We start from the raw sequence: 22,426 nt of genomic DNA, 5'->3' as shown, positions 1-22,426 counted from the left end.
AATAGGTATTAAGTGACTTTCTGAAGAAATACAATGCATGCAACAACAAAAGCCCCAGAGATTTGGGATACAAAAAGTCTTCCACTAGAGACTAAGCTCAGAAGATCCAGAGATTGCTATATCAAATACAGAAATCTTGTTTGTACTGCAATACAAACCTTTTCAAGACAGACATTTGAATGTTTCTGATACATTTTTCCAATGCGTAACAAAAAAACCCAACAAATTCTCTCTCTCTCTCTCTTCATATCTTGCATACATTTTAAAAACTGGATTAACTCTTACCTGAATACTCTTCCATAGTTGCCATGGACCTTATAGACACCATATAGCCGATCTGCTACCCTCTAAAACATGTTAAAATCAGGTTTTGGTCATCAACATGAAATGCAATTGATTTGTGAAAACCCAAATACAAACTTTAAGCTAAAGTCTCAAAGGTTATACACAGGTAAACAAGATAACACCTAAATATAATCTAAGTCACTACTGAAGGAAAAATCAAGAGCATTAAGTCTTTGAATACTAAAGTGACAATCAAGGCTATATTGAAGAGTAACAAGTAATTCTTTGGAAGTACTCATATTTAGGATATGCCTATGAAGACCACAAATAATCAAGTTACCTTCAGCTTTTGATAACTAGATGTAAGGCATAGCCTGCTTTACCTGAATAATGCCAGATTTATAGGCACACTTGCTCATTTAAAGGATGCAAGATGAAAGTCCATCCTGTCATTAGGACCACAGGAAATTCTAACAAGTGACTTGATTTTTCCATCCAGCTTAGTGAAATGAAAGAAAGGAAAAGAGCTACTCATTGCAGAACTTCTTGCTAAATCTAGGTATGTCATTTCAGCTGTTTGGAGAGTCAGTACCTGCTGCAGCCAGTACAACAATGCTGGCAACAACATCAGAAGAAAAGAATATACATAAACCCTGAAGTGTGACTTGCAATCCAGATACAGCTCTTGTAATTGTCATGTACCAATGAATGAGACTGAAGTTCAGTAACAGTTACCATTACTGGTCTGTCAAAGCAGTAAAAAAGAAACATGCAAATTGCCCAGCAGACCTCATGCACAGCCAGCCCTGAGAAAAAGGCACTGTCAGTAGAACACCGATGATTAATCCTCTCAAGAACCTCAACTCAACAGGGCAATCAATTACAGTCCTCTCTGCTGCACAGTTTCCATCAAAAATTCAATCCTTGTTAAACATACTAAGAAGCAGTATCATGCTCCTCACTACTGGAATTGCAATTACCTATTTTGTTTTGTGAATTAAAAAAAATAATAAAACTGTCCACTCTCAACCCATAGAGTATCTTGATACATGACATAATTGTTCTCATCATTAGAAAGAACATTATTCATTACAGGTTGAAGAACAAGCCAAAAAAAGAAATAGTGTGCTGGGAAGCATACATGATTCATACTACAAGCTCTGGAAAAGAAAGCATTGTATGTCTGACCAGAAATCTGTGTTTTGGGGCCCTTCCCAGCCCGGACAACCAGCAAAAAAAAAACTTTTCTGCTGAGCAGAGAGAAGCAGCAATCTCCATCCTCCTCCCTCTGATATGAGACAGTCAGGGAAGACAGAAAAGCCACATGCATGTGTTTTCTTCTCCTGTGACTCCCAATTTCAGCCATCACATTAGGATCCCTCCACCCCAAATCTGCACAAAGGCAACATGCCCATCCCCTTTCTGTCTGTTGCCCCCCCATTCCAGAGCCAGACTCTCTCAGGCAGAACTGCCTTTATTCTAGAACACACATAACAGTTCCCTTGACTAAACAAGAAATACTGCCTTATAAATAAATTATACTATTTGTCACGACACACATGGGAAATACTTACAGCTCTGACTCGCAGAAGGTGTGATATGACAGACTGCAGTTCATCACTATAGTGTTTTAGCTCAGTAAACCTCCTGGGAGCAGGAAACAGATAGTAGATCATTAGCCATCCTGAAAACCACCTTCACAGACTGCCAGACAGAGACCCCGGGCTGCAGCCAGCGGGACCCAGCCCGGATTACGTTGAGGTGGAATTAGCTGAAGACTCCTAAAGAAGTGACTGCAGAGTTTGATTTCCCTAAAGTGAACAACTCAACACTTGCATAATTGCTGGTTTTTATATAAATGATAAAACTTGAGAAGAAATTAAGAGATAAAATTTAGTGAAATATAAGTAGATAACTGAAATTACTTCACTGTGTTGGGTTGTTTGGTTTTTTTTTTTTGTTTGGTTTGTGGTTTTTTTTTTGTTTTTTTTTTTGTTTGTTTGTTTGTTTGTTTGTTGGTTTGGTTTTTCTTTTTTTTGTTGTTTTTTTAAAAAAGATGGGATTTATAGAAGCCAGCATGAGTGAATACTTCAAATAAGTACAAGGCCAAAACCTACTGAAGAACTAATACTTTCGAATAAAAATGCATTCACATTTCTGACTTGACAAAGACACTTTACTTTCAAGCTGCCATCTAGCACCTTTTGAGTATGCTTCAGCAGCTTGAGGAAGCATTCACAGGTAGCACAATTCTAAGGCTAAGCCATACAGTTACTAGTTATATCTGACACCCTGCTGAGACCTGTACCTGCACAGGAGCCACACACAGCTAAAAGCCCTCAAGTCACTGCATTTCAACAAGATGCTAACCAGGTAACCCACTGCAAGTGACCATGTGCACATGACTAACCTGGCCCTACTGAAAAGATGTTTTATCCACACCCCCAGTTAAGCCTTGGTGGTGTGTTGTTTAAGCTGATACATTTACCTGATGCTAATGAAGAGGGTGAATTAATTGCCACAGCTTTGTTAGTGACAGGTAACCAATTAAGCCACAGCAACAGGTATGTCTGTACATGCAAACCCTCTCTACTAAATACAAGTTAACTCATAACATACTTTGGTACAGAAGAACAAATTTCAACCAGATAGGAAGCCACAAACACCTTTACCTAAATTGCTAAGCAATTATCTGAAAATAAACAAACACAGAAGGAGGTAGCTAGCATTAAGGAATGGGAGACTAAGATTAGCCTCCCAGGTTGATTTCAAGTATTAAAACCTTCATCCCTCCTCCCACCACGAGCACACAGTCAGGCTTTGTGTTTCAAAATAGTTTGCACTTAAGAGGTCTTGCTGACACGAGTCAGGTCACTTGCTTTGGGTGACCAAATATGAAATTCTAGGGGTTTCCCTTTAACATCTTTTCTTTCCCTGCCAGGAAGTTTTTCCCCCAAAACATTCACCTCCTTACATTCAGGAAGTAGGAGCTTTTACCATTTTTTTACCATTTCTACTATTGTTCATCTCCAAGGAGCACCTTTTATAGGATTATGACACACAGAGGGTTAAAGTACATAAAAAGATTTAAAAGCCAGCAGAGAAACTGTATGGAAAAAATAAATATAGGCATTGATCTGCACAGTGGGGTTTAGAGAGCAATCTTTTCAGTTTACACTTTATAAAATATGCACCAGGGCTGAATGTCAGACAGCTGCAGACACATACAGTGAAGATACTTGAAATAATTGAATGAAAAACAAAAGATTAAAAAGCATTCCTTCAGTTCAGGAAGACTCCTCTTTGCACTCCAGAAATTAAAAATTAAAAGTTTTATTTTTCCTGTTTTGTGGCACAGAAACTTATAGGAATGCCATGCTCCACGAAGGTAAGAGTCAGAAACCTAAGAGGACTTTTGGTATCCTGGACTCAAGCAACAATACATCTTCTCCCATGCTGATTCCTCCTCCATTAAAAAATAAAATAATAAAAATCACCCAGCTGTCTTCTTTTTACTGTCTTGGAAAAAGATAAAACAAAGCAATTCTATTTATAGTGATGCTATTTTTTGCCCAGTCTTCCAAGACTGAAAATTTTACAAATATAATCTTTCAGAAAAAAGTTCATAAGACTTACGGCGTTGCAAATCTAAGGTTTATTTCTCAAGCACTTGTTTTAATCCTACTCACTGCTCATTTCAAAAAGCTATACAATTGTGAAGTAATAAACTGAGTTTGGCAGGGCACACAAAGGGATGTTTATTCCCCTGTGTGATAGAAGAGTGAAACAAGACATAGCTTTGGCACTCAGAAACAAGCCTAGTGCTTTTACCTTGGTTTCACTGGTTCTGAAACACTACCAACAGACAAGGTATTTAATTGAACAATTAAGTAGAACTTCAGACACAAATGAAGTACAGATCAGGCCACATTTCTGCAGAACACCACCAGGTTTCTTCTTAAAAATACATTTTACAGTACTGGTAAAGAAGAAAATGTCATTTACAGGACACAGTATTTTAATACAAGTTATTTACTTTGGGAATTTTCTTTGGTAGAACTCCTCCCAACACCAAGGTGAGCAGTACTATTTTCTTGTTTTGTAAAGGAAGAACAATACTGTTCACTAAAGAATAACCCATTTTTCCATCTAAACAGACAAAAAAAGGAGAGCTACTTTGTTGTGTGTTTTTCTGTTTGTTTGGGTATTTTTTAAATTATGTCTTAGGAAAGGATTCAGTTTTCTAGAGAAATTTTTCACCTAAAAAAACTTTGCATATCACTGTTTTGATGACAGCACAGAAAGATAACAAGGATGAGTGCCATGAGACCAAATTAGAGAGGCCTGCAATGGATACAAATTTAACTCCCAGCATCAGAATACAACATTTTTATCACCGTATAATTCCATCATTAAATATATGAATTGCTTCCCACAGGAGAAGTGGGAAGTTTCCAGTCCACATTTGAACCCCTAGAACAGCATCATTTCAGCTTTTAAAAGCTCCTCACATTGCCCTACAGCTGAAGAGCTGCAGCTCCCAGTCCAAGTTGTCTCAGAGCTGGGGAGCTGCAGTTTCTTTTCTTGCCCTGGCCTAGGAACCTGAAAGCCTACACTCCACACAGCAGTCACATCTTCTGTTTCAGCAAGGTGAGCTTGCTGAACCCACTTTACCACCCAGTCACACAAGCACCAAAGGTAATGAGGGTTAAGGTGTTGAGATTTAAGTGTGCTAAGCAGAGCAAGGCACTGCTCTTCCTGTGAGAGACACACATGCTACACGAAATGTACTCTCCAAACTGAGTAAGTTATGCTCATCAGTTATTTATTAAACAACTAGTATACAAAAATTCAATTTGGAAGCTATGTAGCTGGCAGAATACAAAAGAAAGAATGTGCCTTATCTCTTCAAGTGCTGTGAAACCTCTGTTAAAAGAGATCCTCAGGGACTGTTTTTGTTACAAGCCCTTCCTCATGTTTTCCTTGTATAAGCTTCTTTCCTGCTTTTTACCAAAACACTTCTGACAACGGCTTTGCTTTAAGAAACATTAAGTTACCATGAAAGACAACAGTTTATGTCTCCTCTCAGCCCTAACCAGTCTTGCCCACTTGTGACTATAGGAAGAGTACTTGGCAAGGTTTCCCTGCCATTAAAGCAGGAAAAACTAACTCTGACCAGCCACAAAGATGATGAAGGATGAAACATTCAAAGAAGGGGCCAATCTCGCCTGTAGCTACTGACAGAATTGCTGCCTTTTGATCTCACTTGTGAATGTTACTTTTGATACTAAGCTGTAGCTAAGTTTCTTTATTGCCACAAAAGGCTACAAAAGCAAACAGAGGCCAAAGGAGAGACTGCACCAAATCACCTCTATAAAGAGTTTCATAAAGGTAACATCCTTAATACAATACCCCATAGATACCTGGGAAGCACAAAGGGAGCAGACAACACAAAGCACTCAGGCAAATGGACAGTCCCTAAAAAGCATCTCCCATTGTCACTATCAGACTTCAGAGGTCTCTGTGTCTGAATGCCTCTCTCTATTGCTTTGTACATGGCAAACAGCTACATCCCTCGAGCCTATTGCTGCACCCTGTTTCTAATTATTGCAGAAGTAGAAATGCTAATTTTACCCTCCTCACATCACTCAGGGCATTACCAGCCTCCTGCTACACACCCTTACACTTCTGAGCCATTTGCTTGAGAGCACAGTGCTCTAGTGCCTGCCTCAGAGCTTCCCAAAGTGCAACAGAGCTGAACTGACCTTGGGACTTCCAAAAGCATCTGTGAAAATTGGCAGCTTGAAGAGAACTATGAACTGCAACACCAGGGTGCTTGCATCCAGAATCACACACTAGCAGATTTTTGGAAAGACCTCCTCTCAATCTGTATTCTGTTCAGGCCTGTAAAGATTTCTTTACCAACAAATATTACAAGGTGTTTTTTCAAAGTCTGTTTTTGGTGGGGTTCTTTTGTCTCTTCCTTTTAATTTAGCTAAAATGAAAGACTCATTCTGCATCAAGTGATGGCATTTTTCCAAATGCTCCTAGAAACAGTATTTATCAAACCTTTTCACACTACCTCCTTACTGTGCTGCTTTTAAATTTGAAGTGCAGAAAGATAATTTTTCTGTTCTTAATTTATTCTAAGGATAGGAAATATTCTCTCATCAGAAGTTACAGTTGTAACTGAAAAAGGGAAAGGGAGAGAGGAAGGATGTGGAATCTTACTTGTCTGGGTTTTTCACTCTGAATGTTGCATTAAGAGCTTTTAATCTGGAATCTGCCTGAAAAAAGGGGAAAAAAAGCTGTGTTAATTTAATGCAATTAAATTCCAGTGACAAAAAAAAAAAAAAAAAAAAATCTCAGCCTTCTGGCAGCACCATTAGAAAAAAATCCTGCCTTCCTGGCATAGTTAAATCTTCAGGCATTTAACAACTTGACACTAGCTACCCTGCATGTCAGATTGTTTTATGGAAAAGTCAAAAAACTAAGCTATTTTTGTGAACTAGGATGTAAACAGTATCCACTAAAATTAAGCTGGTATAAACCAAATCCCACAAAATTAGTCCCTTTGTAAAACGTTACACAAATCATACAAGTTAAGATACACAGCCCTGCATTCTTTTTAGATGAAGCAACGAGGTAACATAAGACCATATGGACAAACTATTTTATATTTTTCAAACCAAATAAAACCAGTGGTAGAGTGACCTCTATATGCTTTTTATTACTAGGAATAGTTCCCCAGTGAAATCAAAATCTTATATATGGTGTTCCCTTATTTTATTACTTGCTTTACAGAAAATATGTAATTTGTATTTCAGAATAGAGCTATTTTTAATGCAATGTTCTTTCCCAAAACAGAGCATATATAAATTGCTACAAAATAAAGTTCAATACCTAATTAAAAAGGTAATTGGCTACTACTTCATTTTTTGAGATGTTGGTTTACCTATGACTGCAAGAGCAATAAGGAACCCCTCTAAGGAGGTGGTATTTGGTGTTTTTTTCAGTTTAATTGCTCATTGAACGGTGCAATAAGTATTTACTCTTAATAAGACACAAACACAGATGAGATATCCCAACCTTATCCCCAGAGGTCCTATATCACCACAACTTTTCATTCCTATATGGCACCTTATCTACAGCTCACTCAGGGTCATCTATACTTCCTGAAAACTCCAACTCCAGGAAAATACCTGAAGCTTATTTTTGATCAAAACATCCCTCTTTTCAGTGAAAGAAAAACAGACACATCTTGTAAGGTGTATGGATTTCCTATAGTCTACTCTTCTAGCTAACAGATTGTGCTGCAACTGCTAGCAATAAGTTATTCCAGCTGTATTTGCTGGTGTTTGTATATGACACAGGAATATTCTGTGCACTGTTACAGCCAACTTGGAACTTGAAGAGCTATTTTGAATTTGACACTGAAGGAACAACCTTTTCCCAAACCAACAACACAGTCTCTCTTTTAGGGCCCTTGCAATCACTTCCACAGATGAAACAACCACAGATTAACACTGTTTCACCTATCACTATTCCCATAGTTGAATACCACTACAAGTTCCTTTCACCAGGAAACACCTCTGTGTCTAGAGGACACTCAGGAGAGAAGCCAAGCTGAAGGAAAAGCAGCTTGTTTCTTGCAATTAGGATGAGAGCTACTGAGAGAAAACTCGGCTGACTTTAGCTGTCCTTCCAGTCACCAAACCACCAATACAAAACACAACCCACACACTGAAAGGTGAGTGAATGGCACCTGCATGACTAAGGCTGCCTGACACTGGAATAAAACAGGTTCATTGCCATTGCTACACACACTGCTCATCTGAGAATATCTTGCAGAGGGCAAAGGCAGCATGGGGAGCACATCCAAGATAGCACGTGAACACAAAACATCAGTAACTCCAAGTTCCAGCCTTTATGTTTATTCAGAGTGCTCCAGAGGCTTGTATGGCCTTGGACCTCTACTGCTATAACCCGAGGAGACATTACACAACTCAGTTAGATTTCAGGTCATTCCCATGCACCTTTGTGTACTTCTCACCCATTCTTTCACAGCACAAGCTCCACCAAGCTACACTGACCTTAAACCAGAGCCCTTCCCTCTAAGGAGCCATTTCACAAGATCCTGTATTATGTTCAAACTGCAGGCACCAAAAACCACTCAAGTTTGTTGGGACAGCATGCACATTCAAGGGGTTTACACCTGAAAAGCATCACTTCCCACACTACAGTTACAGGGTAAGTTTTTCCCTTTTGTTAGTGACACATGTAGCATTCTGAAGGAAGAGTTAAGTACACATCACTGTCAGGCAGGAACAAAGATCCTGCCAATTCCTGACCACCTAAGTATGGTTCTTTCCTTCTTGCAGTTTACAGCACAGTAACTCCCCCACACCACTTCTGCATTTGCACCCCAGAAAAATGTCTCTCCTGCCTTAAACTTAAGACTTCTATGCACCAGCACTTGAGAGATGAACTCCCCATCACATGAGGTGCACCCAACGAGTTTTCAGACAGTTAATTCCCACTATGATCCTATAATCATTCCAGTAAATTAGAGAGAGAGGAAAATAATCTCCTTCCTAAACTAAAGGAAGACTTAAAATCCCAAGTGACAAATCCCTTAAAGAATAAAATTAAGGGCTGGTGGTGGGAGGAAGGAAAGACATGATTTAACTGTTGCTGGCAGAGTAAACAAAGTCTCCAATATCTACATTGAACTATAACATGCTACACTGCATTAATGCCTAATCTAAAGTTTAGTTAGCCTGGTTCAAGCCCTTTGAGACAAAAGACACATCCTGTCCTGCTTTAAATGCAGCAGCATGTAAACCTGTAGTCTGATTCTAGCCTGAGCCATGTAGTAAATAGAGGCTTGTCCTCCAGGGTAGTGCTAAATAACCTCCAATCTTGAGGGGTTTATACTTCAGGTATTGAACAAAGGAAAAATGCTTTTTCTCAGGCTTTTGCAGAAAGTTATTTTTCTTTCCTAAGGTAAAAAGAACTGTAAAAGGGAAACCATACACATAATCAAACCTAGAAGGAAAGCAGAACCTGCTCAGCTCTCATTTAATCTACAGTATGGTTTCAGGTAGGCAAATACACTTTCTTTCATACACTCACCACTGGGTGCACTCCTGATTACACCCTGCCAGTACAAAATTTCTGAGCACCTATGAGTGTAAGCTGAAACAAAGATGTGCTGGCTAGGAAAACACAGATCAAGAGGTCTACATTTTTTGCATTATGCATTTGAGCAAGATGCAAGCCCTATCAGGGTGGAAGAAAATTCTTGTAAACTTAAGTCATCAACATTAAGTGTCAGTATCAAAGTCCCTTGAACTCTGAGAGTAAGAGCACTGGAGATTTTCCTTAGCTCTCACTAATCAGAGTAATTCTTCATAATCCACCTACTTTTCAGCTGTAATTTCATGAGAGCTGATCACATTACATTGAAACAAAAGCTCAGTATTTGTCTCCATATAGTAACTTTTCCAGACATAGCTCAGCACACAGATTCTTGTCCAGTACAGGCACATCACCTTTGATCATTTATTCCTTCAAGTCTTCCACCAGTTTACCCAGCCATGAGCTCACTGATGCAAATGGCTATTTCAGCACTATTTCAAGACACATTCAGTTAAGGAGTTAAGGGGCACCAAATCAATCTGGTTTAGTCACTTTAAATAACTTAACCTTGTAGAGAAATCCTGCAATTCAGACTTCTTTGCTTGCCTTTCCCTTTTCTTTATTTTTTGACACCTTGCACCAGGTTAAACCTGACACTTACCTTTAAAACAATGCTAAACTAAAGAGAAAATATACAACAGCACTGCTGTGGCATCCAGTGCATTTAACTCTTATGGTCATAATTATACATTACTAGCAGAATTACAAAGCTGAGAATCAAACATAGACAGGAATTAATAAGCTTCAACTTAACTGAAGTCTTACCTAGTACATGCTAAGAACACCACTGGTTTTTGTATTAAAAGTATACATAAAGCAATGCCTGTAACTCAGTCTGACAGTAAACACCCTTTCATAAATAGCCTAAAACACGTTTGATGGACTATTTGTGTGTCACAGTAGTCATTAGACAACTACAGTAATTACCTTTAATTGAAATCCAGTCTCATTCACCATTTCTTTCCATCCACCTTCCTAAAAATATAGGACAAGAATGCTCAGTTAGTGATTTTAGAATGCCACAGCTTTTCCAAGTCCTCAAGTCAATTCTTGTCTCAGAAATTATACTACAGTAAGCCTGGATTCTGCCTCATCTAACCTGCCCATGTCTTTTCAAAACTCTGGGTTAAGCACAACATGTCATTATGTTGTGCTTATTTACTAAACTCCCCCCAAAAGTTCTCCTCTTTACTCAGAAGTAGCTCAGCTCTTTAGAAAGAAGTGGGGTTACCTTCTAGTGCCTGCTGGGTTACCAGCAGCTGGATGCAGAGAGAATACAGGGAACATACAAGTGACAACTGCTCACAGTGCACACACGGTCACCCTGTTCACATGTAGCAGTTGCTCCTTCACCATTTTCAGTAGTTTTATCTGCAAACTGTACTGTGCTCAGTGACCATACCTGCTCAGTCTAAGATCTCTCATCAAAACACAGAAAAAAAGACCCACCCAACATGTCCAAAAGCTGCAAATCGAAGAATGTAAGGTGACAACTGGATCACACCTTTTGTGATAACATATTGTACTGGTTTTGGATCACAACACATAAAAATGGATTGTGATTCAAACTGCAAAGCTAAGGAAACCACAGACACCCTGAGAGTGAACTGGAAGCCAGTACTGTCTCTGCAGCCAGCAGTATAGCATGCTAACTATTTCAGCTTTAGTCCTAAGAAGCTTTCCCAACTCAAACATACTGAGTTCACAATATGCTGTTCCAAAGAGGTGGAAATTCTCTCTGTGGAACCTCAAAACTAGACTGGAAAAAAGCCATAAGGTCCATCAGAAGTAAAATTGTGTAACTGCAGTGGGCTGCTAGGAAGCTTTCAGATGGACAGGCCTTTTCTACCTCCAGTTTCTTTACATTTTCTATCCTTCCAGACACACAAAAAGCTTTGGATCAATTGGAGGGGAGAAGACCAAACTGACAGTAACCTAAATAAAATAATCACTTAAGAACATATTTAGAAAGCACATCACTTTACTATACCTGTGTTAGAAATGAATAAAACATTTTGTCTAGGCAAAGAACAGGATGTGCAGCCACACGTAGCAAGAAGTTCTCCAAACCAATTCTTCTTCTTTCCACGAAATCTGGATCCATGTTATCTGCTGATAGCTTATGCCAAACAAAGTCAGCCTATTTAAACAGAAGAGTGTTAATACTAAATAAATAACAAGCAATACAAAGCAAGCTGCTGCCTCAACTGCCTTACCCTTTTTTCTGGCAAAGGTGGAACAACAATATGTGGATAAGTAACTGTCAAGTAATTCCTCAGCAACTCAAATTCACTGTAACGGCGCCACAGGGAGTCCACTGGGGCACATTGCCCCTCACCCTGGGACTCCACAGCTCTGAAAGACAAAACAGCAAATTTGAGCATTAGCAAGCTACTCCTTTCACCCTCACCAGCTCAATTATAAGAAAAAAATAGGTACCCAAGTAATGGTAACTGCATAACCTGCCCATAACCTAAAATAATATTAATTAATTTCCCACCTGCACACTTCATTTAAAATGACTTAAAATTTCTGCCTGATAGCAATCCGTTTTTTTTAGGAGCAGAGGAAAAGTTAACACATTTTTATCACACCAGAAACAAAGAGATCACAGTAAAGTAAATGGTCACACAAGTGTCTTAGTTCTCATCACTACAGAATTAGACATTTCTCTCAGAAAAGTGTTAGGCTCTAAGCCAGCAAAATTTCATGAGCAGCTGAAGGATACAGAGTATTACAAGAAGAAATCCACTGTTCAACAGGAAAGCTTTCACTTCAGAGGATAAAAATTGTCTTGTCTGCAATAGCTAGAGTAGTTAAAAATAGAACTTTAAAAATATTAACAAATTTTAAAGAATAATAACGGATATTTTTAGAAAAAAACATAGCAAATTTTGAAGCATTTCCAATTGTTATTGTTCAAAGGGGTATCTTCTTATATTTAAAAACTAAGGACATGTAGTCTAACAAACTACCTAAAGACAGAGTAAACAGGAACAAAACTGATGCATCTGAAAAATCTGTTGAAAACTTAAAGCAAACTTCATCTAGCAAGGTATTAAAGGACTTTATGTTACTATAAAAGGAAAAATCACGGGATATTAAAGGACTGAAAACTAATTTAAAAAACTGGAAAAAAATCCTTCTTCATACAAGACATTTAAAGCAACAAAAACAGCTTGCAATATCATTAAATAAGCATCAGGTCAGTAACACTTCTTGGCAGTTAAGATGTCAGAATAAACACAGAGAATTCCGACAAGGCATTTAACAGAAACCAGTGATGTCTATGTCTACCTTAGTTCTTATATTAAATGAATCATAAGCATACAAAGCACTGGCATTAACCTATGTGAAACAGTATTAGCTATGTTAGGAGATTATCACAGATAAACTGGGGTTGGAAGGGACCTCTGCATGTCTGTAGCACAACTCCCTTGCTCAAAGCAGGTGGCTCAGAGCCACATCCAGTGGGGTTTTGAGCATCTCCAAGGACAGAGATTTAACACCACATTGGGCAACCCCTTCCCATGCCTGATCACTCTCACAGTAAAGAGGTTTCCTTGCCTTTAAGTGGAATTTCCTGTATCTGTGCTTATGGCCACTGCCTCCTGTTCTCTCTCTGTGCATCACAGAAAGAGTCTGACACCAATTTCTTTACCTTCCTCACCAGATATTAATACACATCACTAAGCTCTGCTGAGCTGGTTCATTCAGAGGCTGAATAAGTGCACCTCTCTCAGCCTCTCACTGTATGTAAGATGCTCCAAGCCCATAAATCATCTTCATGGTCCTTCCCTAGACTTGCTCCAGTATGTCCACACCTTCTTGTACTGGTGAGCCCAGAACTGGGCACAAGAAGTGATGAACTACAAGTACTTACTCATAAGCTACTCAGTAGAATAGGGTACTACATTGTATCTTCCAGCAGAATTCATGCTATGCAATTTTTGAATTCATAAGAACTTTCTGGAAGAGTTTTAGAAACAGCTAAATAGCATGCAAATTATTTTTAAGCTATTCTTAACCTACAAAGTCAGATTTCTAATAACTTTACTGAAAAAATCCCAGTTTTCTTTAAGTGTAAGAAGACTTTGGCATTAATTTCTAAACTCTCATTAGAGAAACAGCCTTGCTATATTCACATTTAGAAGTAAATTAAAATGCATGGTTACATTTTGAAGTTAAGCAATGTACTCAGAATTATGTAAAAATACAATTTTTTTTTTTAGTAAGGCAGTACATTTTCTGTATATCTTTCCTTGCCTTGTGGAAAGGCCATTTATTCCAGGTGATGGGATTTTTAGAAAAAAATTTAAAAATCACAAGGAGGAAGAAAGAAGGATGTACTCATAAGCATTTCACACAAGCCACCCCAACTGTTTGAGACTGACAAGAAAAAAAGGTGAGCACACTGCTGACAGCCACTAAATCAGACTGCCAACATCCCACAGAATTCTTCCCTATTTCAGTTTAATGAAGTTGCAACCACAGCCACAGTTCTGAAGAGGGTATAAGCACAGCTTAGAGCTGGGCTGACAGACTGTGCAGCTTTCCTCCCTACACTGCACAATTTAAACCTTTCAAGAACATTTCAACCAAAAGCAGCTGTTTTGTGACTGTACTGCTGCTGAGGTGGAGGTAAATTTAAATAGATAAAGAATTAAGCTACTGTGCCCCAGAAGATTAGTTGTTTAGTTGGAAGCTGAAGGCACAAAATCTCACTTTCCTAGGCGAAAACCCCCCAGGAGGGTTTGGTAAATAATCTGGCCATTCAAGAGGCTCACAGAAAGGTACTTTAGAATTAGGGATCCCTTTAATCTCCAGCTTCAGCAGCTATCAGCCAGTTCCACTGACCTCCACCGGGGCTTTTACCAGCACTATTTCTGCAGGGGTCATCATCAACCCTCAGGCACGACTGCCACCATCAACACATCATGGATTATGTAGACTCTGTCTGAAAACATCCTGCACAAGCAAACATGAATAGGGAGACAAGGAGGGAACACAGGCCAGGACTGCCCTGAGAACCCAGCCACATCCCAGGAGGACCCATCTGCAGTGCAGGTACAGGTGCTGCTGTGCTAGCAGGAACACACCAGAGACTCACCTTGAGCTGGGCAGACACAATGCATAGAGTGAAGCAGAATGCAGCCACTTTAAAGGCAGGAAAATTACAAATCCAGATCTCAGATCTGGAACAAGCAGTTCTGTGCAATATAATGGGTGTTCTATCAGAGAAGAAGAAAAGAACTTCCCTGTCAGACCTAAGCATAACCATTTCCTGGCCTGTCATAGGAGCTGTGCTTAACTTGCTCTTCTTTGGAGTTTTGATTTTTCTGGAATAGAAGAGTTTTATTATTAATATATATTTTTTAAAAATTTATCTGAAGTTTGAGACATACAGCATCATCTTGTAACTAGAGGCAGGCAACATGTGCACACACTATTGGCAGCTTAAGGCAGGTTAACACATTTCAGACATACAACAGTTACAGAGGCCAAAGAAGTTACCACCAAAGGTAAACTGCAAGACCAGCAGCTCACCTTACTTTCTAAATATCATTCTTATTTTTTTTTGTCAATATAAGTCACTAAGGAAAAGTGCTGCTAGCCACAAATCTTTTTCATCTCCACTTAACTTATTCTTGTGGGCTTACACTGCCATGAGCAACTTTATATTAAAAGTTTTCTACCTCCTGAATACAAAGTATTAAAAAAAAAAAAGTTCATTTAGCTGTTTCATTTTAACACAGTGTGTACTTCAGTGTTGTCTTCTGTCTCTAATCCAATCAATTCCCAATGCAGTGAAAATCTGAACTTATATTTATCACTTTCTGAATACCCTAGAACATCAACAATCAGCACAAAGAATGAAAGGAGTTTATCTTTCAATGAAGTTTCTGGTTCAGACATCCCCACTCTGTTTTCATGTGTGCTTCTGTAAAAATTACAATTTCACAAGATGTCAGAAAAGAACTATCCTGGATTTTGGTACTATGCATCTTTAAGTGGCCTCAATATAGGACTCTCATATCAAACACAACTGCAGTAATATATATTAGTAGTATAAAGTTTGGTAGCTTGCCTTCCATAACTGATCTGCCTTCAGTCATCCTGCTCTGGCTTGCTATTCTTCCATGCACCCATTTTTTTCCAAGTCAGCTTTATTGTGTAAAAGTTGATTTGCATTTTTCTTAGAACTCACAGTTCCTGAAGTCAAGAGATTCACATTAGTATATAATGAGTTTCAATACTGTGAATGCTACAAAAGTGAGAACTAATGAATAGTGCTCTGCTACAAACCAACAGCAGGAAAATAAACAAAATCAAGATGAATGACTTCAGAAATTTAGAAGCTGCTTCACTGACTTGAGTCTGTTTAAGAACTACATATAATGTCCTTCCATAGTACAGATTACAGGTTAGAACAATTCAGGTTCCTATCCTACAAATATCTGGATCATCACATTTAAGTATTGTAATAGTCTGTTTGTCCTTTGTAAGGGTTCAGGTCAACACTACATCAGTATGCGGGCACTCTGACTTCTGACAACAGAATGCTCAGTGTAAACTACGTTCTTAATTCTACAGTTTAACTCTGCAGAACAGTCATGAAAAGCAGAAGCAGCAACGACCATGTGGAGCCTTCACTGTGCAAAAATTTTCTCAAGGTGCCTTCTAGCCCAGCTAGAAAAAACCTGAAAAACCTGAAAAACACAGTAACCAGAGTAGTAACATCTCAGTGCAAATACACACAAGTATAAAGCAGAAAACTAAAGAGGAATCAACATTTTTCTAAGGTTCCCTAGGAGTGCAGCACTTCAGCAGGGAAGGACCACAGCTTCAGAGAGATGCTTAGAGCTGCATCAGAACCAACCACTACTACCCCACAGGAGATGCAGGCACCCTGTTTAATGTCCACATGGGGCATCAAGAACTTGAGGAAGAAGGAAAGACTGCCAGACCAGATCATGCCAGTCACCAACTACATCTTCCCTGCCCACACTGAAGAAACTATGGAAGTTCACTAGAACTAAAGCCTGCTGTCACTTCATTCTGACATAGCAGATGTCTGGACACCAGGTTAGGCTTCCCTAAGTCTAAATTAATCAAGTTTTACAACCTTTATGAGGGATACACAAGCCTCACATTATACCCTGAAGAAAAAGGTTAAATTAATACCAGAATACCTTGAAAATCAAACCTGTCTGAGTAGTGTTTTTTTTTTAAATAGCATCTGATACAACCTCCTCAACACAGCCTGTGCCAAGCAGCCTGACATTGTATCTCTTCTCAAATCATACTTCCTTTATTCTAACATGCATTTATTCTCACTGCCTTAGAAGTGAGAACGCTGCCTTTTTTGGTATTAGTTGTTGCTTTTATCAAGTTTTGTTCTGGGTGAAAAGGACTTAAGAGAAAACAAGTAAAACAAGCATGACAGCAAAACAGGTAGACAGACATTTGTCCAGATAAATGTTTGGGTGTTCTTGCTCAAATCCCATTACAGAAAGTTGCACTCTAACAGTTGTACCTCACCAAGAGGCTGCAATCACACTGCCCCTTCTTTGCAGGATGGACATCCCAGCTGCCTCTGCCACCAGCAGCACCCACCCAAGTCACTTGGGTTTTTTCAACAGGCTGTGAAACATCAGTTTTGTGACTTTTATTGACTCCAGGGGGAAGACAATATTTCAGGATGGCAGCTGAGCAACATCCAACAAAGATGCAATGCTTTTTAAATTAACCATTTGAATAAATTTAAGACAAATTTTGAAACTATTAATACTAGATTAAGGTTTCCCCCCGGGCTTTGATAAAGTAAAAGCAGCCAGGTTCTGCTCTCAACAGAGAGCAAAGCTGTGGTGGGAAAGTGCTGTACAGTCCTCAGCTACAAGCCTGCAGCCACACCACTGCCTTTTAAATGAAGTAGTAAGTGTTTGAAACTGCATTTATGGATTTGGGTCAGGCAAGCAAGATGAGAAGAATAATTTTTTTAATCACACCAAAAATGTCTCCACCTGGTTACATATGAGACCATAAAACATCACCAATTACAAGAGCACTTCTCCCCAGGAACCCTGTTCCAGAAAGGAAGTAGAAATCCACAAAGGTACTCATTACACTTAATACCTTCATTACCATCTAATTTTTTAGACCACATTATGAACTCCACCATTAAATGCAAGTATTGCAGACCAGTTTCAATTAAGATTATAATCACTTGTTGACATTCAGTCAAACTTCTCAATTTGTTCTGGTTTTAGAAACACAATATAATACTTGTACAGTCTTCAGGCAGGAAAACCATATGTTTCCCTTCAAAGTACAGTTTTAACAATGCATGTTATTCATTGAATGAACCAACCTGCCTGAAAAAAATTAAAAGACAAAATTGAAACCTTCAACTTCTACGTTTGTAACTGATGTTATCAGAAGTGATTAGAAGATTATATTACTACAAAAGTCACGTTCATTTGCCTTAATTCCAAGTGCCAATGTGAAAACTTTAGACCATCTAATTAACCTCTTCGCATTTCCCATTTAAAACTAATTATCTTAAATGAGCCATTAAACGATTCTGAATGCAATAAAAAGAGGAATAGCTGCAAAAACAGTAAATCAGATGAGAAGGAAATACATGAGTACATTTCCTTGTAAAAGCAATCACCTTTTCAATCTCAGAAGCAGCAACTTTGCTTTCAGCCTTTGACCTTCCTGTGTATAAGAAGTGACACTTCCACTCCCCTACAGCAGACAGGGTTCTCTCTCTCTGTAGAGGAAAACCATTTTGGAGGGTTGGGCAACTTTTTCCATTAGCAGTTTAGAAACTGTCTTTGTATTTAGACCTCTGAACAGGCAGAGAAGTTATTATTGCAGATTAACTGTAATTTGTACGACACAGAAAGTTACCTGGCAAGCTGTACAACCAAGTGCCAGTTCTCTTGTCAGAAGATTTTCACAGCTAGATGATTTTTAAGTTTTTGTTAATAGTGTCACCTAAACAGCTGGCTGTATTTAACTAAAATATACATCCCCTAGGCAGGTTAATAATTCATAGTATCAGTTAAGTACAAATCAGCAGTAAAGGAAGCTTTCAGCTTCTCCATCATCTTTCATATCCTGACTCTCCCCTGCTTAAAGTTCATGCTGAATTCAGACTTTCTTCCTTTACTCCCAATACCTCCTTCTGTGGGGGCAGTCAAGACAAATCTTTGACTCTCAATGACCAAAATCTGCATTTTGTTGTTTTATCAAAAGACAGCATATATCTGCAGACATTTGTTCTGTGCCTCTCCCCAGGAAATGCATGCCTGGGCTCTTCGCCTATCCCAAGTTGGGACAGGAGACTTTAGGAAAGGAACTCAAAGAAAACAAAACAGAGAAAAAAAGTCCTTAAGTCCCATGGTGCAGCATTACTACCACTGAACTGTGACCTGGCTGGCTACTGTTTTCCAAGTTCATTTCTCTCACAGAAGCATTTTTTAAAAGTCCTTACTCTTTGGACAGGCAATTTAAGGTCTTAGGGAGAAGGAGGCATCACTCATGTCACAATTTAACTAATGGAAAACTTTCCAAGTACTGAAAGCAGAGATAAGATTAGTAACTTCCTCAGCCATACTGGGAGAGTAACAAGCAAATACAGTGAGCCACCCTGTCAAATTACTTCAAAAGAAAGTCAAAACTAGCAGGGCTGGAAACCAGGGACCCTGCTGTTAAGTAGTGTTACCTTCCCCTAAAGCCACATCAAAAAACCAAAACAAAGCCAAAAAAACCCAGAACTAAATAAAGCAAAAAAAACCCAAACCAAATCATACTCTGATCATCATATTGTGTGACCATGAGGATCAAGCTAGAGAACTGCAAGTCAACAGGGGCAGAAGTAAAGTTAACTAAATGACAGCTCTACCACTACAGCAGACATTTACTATTTTGGAGAACAAGGGAAAAGGTGCCTCTGTACCTATTGAAAGTCCATCAACACAGCACTTAGAGGTGCTCTGTGTTCTGCTTAACTTTCTGTTATGGAAAAAACAAGGAATCAAATTCAATTTGACTAGGAGTCAAATTCTGGGTTTCATATAACCTATTTTCATGCAGACTCTGGTGCAAGACCCAGCTGCCTACATTTCTAAAAAGAAAGCAAATCCTAATATAAGTGTGGTCATGGATGTTTGCCACTTCCCTTACAGAAATCAAGAGATAAATCAAGCACCTACATCTCAAGAAGGAATATTTAGTTATGCATCTTCATTATAAGAATTTGTATTTGTCTTAATGTCATTTCCCATAAAGAGGTGGAAGTGTTCATCTGTTCTCACAGGGAGAATATAAAAACTAAGTTATTTTTAAGTAACTGCATAGTTTAATGGAAACTGTGAAACTAAGACTAATTGAACAGAAATAGCTCTCCACAAAAATCTACTTAGCTAATGCAGAAAGGCATAAATCAAGAAAAAAGGAGATGCTTTGATGAAGCATGACCCTTGGAATTTGGGGCTCTACAGTCTCCAGTAGCAGAGTTTGTTTTGTTTCAAAGAAAGAGATCTACCTGGGAGTGTAATATTACTTTAAAAATACAAATAAACAAAAATCACATACAAATGTGAGAATGGCAATAAAGCTTTGCATTTTGAAAAGACAAAGGAAGCAACACCATCACTTGAAAAACACTTTCATCAACACTAGTGAAAGCAAGGTGTTTAGGTACTCAGCTCCTATTCTGAAGCAAATATAGTGGCTGTAATTGCACCTATTTCATGTTGCATGCAATTCCTCAATTCAAATCAAAATTAAATCCTAGATAGCAGTAATAGCAGAACCCCAGCTCACATAAACATAATGCAACTACTATTAAGTGGTCTTCTTTTTATATTACTATGAACTGAGTTGTATTCTTGAGGTACAAAATATCCTATTACCCACAGACAAATTGCTCTGAAGCCCACCTACAGCTAGAGGCTCAGCAGGAAGCACATTTAATAGCCAGCAATTATATTTATGCAAGAAATTCTGCCTTCTCAGCAAAAGGAATAGAGAACCTATTTTATTAGAGATGTGACAAACCCACATTTTCAATAGCTTTGTGACAAACATGTAATTGGTCTTGGTATTTGCTGACCACAGAATAAAATAAACCTTAAAGAAAGAAAGCAATCTGTGCAGCAAAATACAGTTTTGCCCCTATGAAAGAACCACTGGGAAAGACAAGCAGGAAAGAGCCTAAAGTATAAAGAAGACTGAGAAAGAAGATGCAGTCAGCACATTCTGGGCCTGCATGAAGATGCCCCCAGAGTATACTTCACATCACAGTTAGACACCAACAATACCAATTTACTTCTTTTTTCCTTCAGAAATATCATTAAAAGAAAAATTACTTCTGTCATTGTGATACAATCTTTAATATCAATACATTGTAAAAATATTTTTTAAGCATCTGAGCAACTGCCAAAAAGCTACAATATTTGAAAAACATAATATATGTCTATTTTGGATTTCATTCTCAAAGTTAAGCAAAAATACAGTAAATGTATCCCAGTAGGTCTCTCGGCAGTATGACTGGTTTGTTCCTTCACCAGTTAAACAAGCTAAGAAGCCTTTTAACTAGCAAGTAGAAGGCTTATGTGATAGTATGACAATGTGAACTCTTCAGAGTCTTCACAAAATGCAACTGCTTCGTTTCAGGCTTTATCTGTACAGCAGATCATTCCCAGGGTAGACCCCTGAGTTTAAAACTGTTAACATAAAGGAAAGACAAAACTCCTAATAAAGTCTAATTTTGAAATACTTGCTTCAGCTGAGTAACATGATCCTGCATAATAGGAGTCATCTGTGACTGCTTGGGAAGTAAGGCTAAAAGTAAGAAGAGATTTCAAAGCTTTGTTCACCACTCAATACTTAAACTGGCAAGTTGTCTTTGTGGTACCAAGTGTGTTGACCATACTTGTATCATTAATCTTGTTAAAATAAGAAGACTGACAGCACTAAGTTCTCCAGTGAAAGTTCAAGCTAGTATGAAGGAAAGAAATAGTTAATTAACCCTAACCCTTAGTGCATCTACAAGTACATCATGATTAGATCAAGCAAAACACTTCAAATATTAGTGAGGCAGTAAATTTTGACCACATGACACAAGTCATAAGACTTCTTGATTCTCTTGTGACTTCAAACAAGCCCAACCATTACTTCAGACCACAATACACAAGAAGTTCTCTCACACACAAGCTGCACATATAACCTCAAATATATATGTACAAAAAATAACCTAACCCACGTCTAAGAAATAACCAAGCAGTTATTGATGCCATATTAAAGCAACATCCTTCAAGCACACGGTTTTCCACCCAGCTCCAAATGAAGAATTACAGTATCCAGTTACACAACACAAGATTTAATACTGAACTGGAGATCAGATGCCAAATTTTCATGGGAAAAGATCCTCCAGAGTAGCTTGATAACTGCACAACAAATCATACACCAGCTAAATCCTCTCATCAACTGAGCCTGAACATTTTTAGTGGTGGAAGGAGGGAGAATCTGTTTGGAATGGCACAACCACATATTCTGAGAGTGAGCTCTCATGACTCACCTTGTCTCAATGAGGTATGCAGTATATGTTTCTTGCATGTTCATGGCATTCCTCCCAGTCCGCTTTTCAGCTTCCGAAACAGTGATTTCCATTTTTTTTACCAAACAGTCTTCCATCTTTTTAAAGGAGGAAAATAAAGATTCATGTAACATTAGCCACACAAGGCAAAGGCTACTAACCCTGCCTCCCCTTCTCTTGCACCACATTCATTCAAATAAGACAGGTCTCTATAGGCTAAGGCAGTTTTATATTTATCTTCCGTATCACATTAGCAAATAAAAACAGAAAACCTGCTTTAGGGGGAAAAAAACAAATACACAATTTTGAATACCAAAAGCCATCGTGAGC

At 38.5% G+C, this 22,426-nt stretch overlaps 1 protein-coding gene across 1 annotated transcript in view; it reads right to left on the bottom strand.

Moving 5' to 3' along the window:
* The window catches only part of SNX4 (sorting nexin 4), a 34,791-nt gene that overhangs the window by 11,363 nt on the left and 1,002 nt on the right, over window positions 1-22,426 (bottom strand). Inside the window, 7 exon segments of the mRNA XM_071746589.1 lie at window positions 286-347; window positions 1,860-1,932; window positions 6,517-6,572; window positions 10,414-10,461; window positions 11,477-11,626; window positions 11,703-11,841; window positions 22,079-22,194. Of these exon segments, the coding sequence (XP_071602690.1) occupies window positions 286-347; window positions 1,860-1,932; window positions 6,517-6,572; window positions 10,414-10,461; window positions 11,477-11,626; window positions 11,703-11,841; window positions 22,079-22,194 (644 nt within the window).

This window comes from Heliangelus exortis, chromosome 6, assembly GCF_036169615.1.
Source record: "Heliangelus exortis chromosome 6, bHelExo1.hap1, whole genome shotgun sequence".
Lineage (NCBI taxonomy): Eukaryota > Metazoa > Chordata > Aves > Apodiformes > Trochilidae > Heliangelus > Heliangelus exortis.
This window is presented reverse-complemented; position numbering and strand designations above follow the sequence as displayed.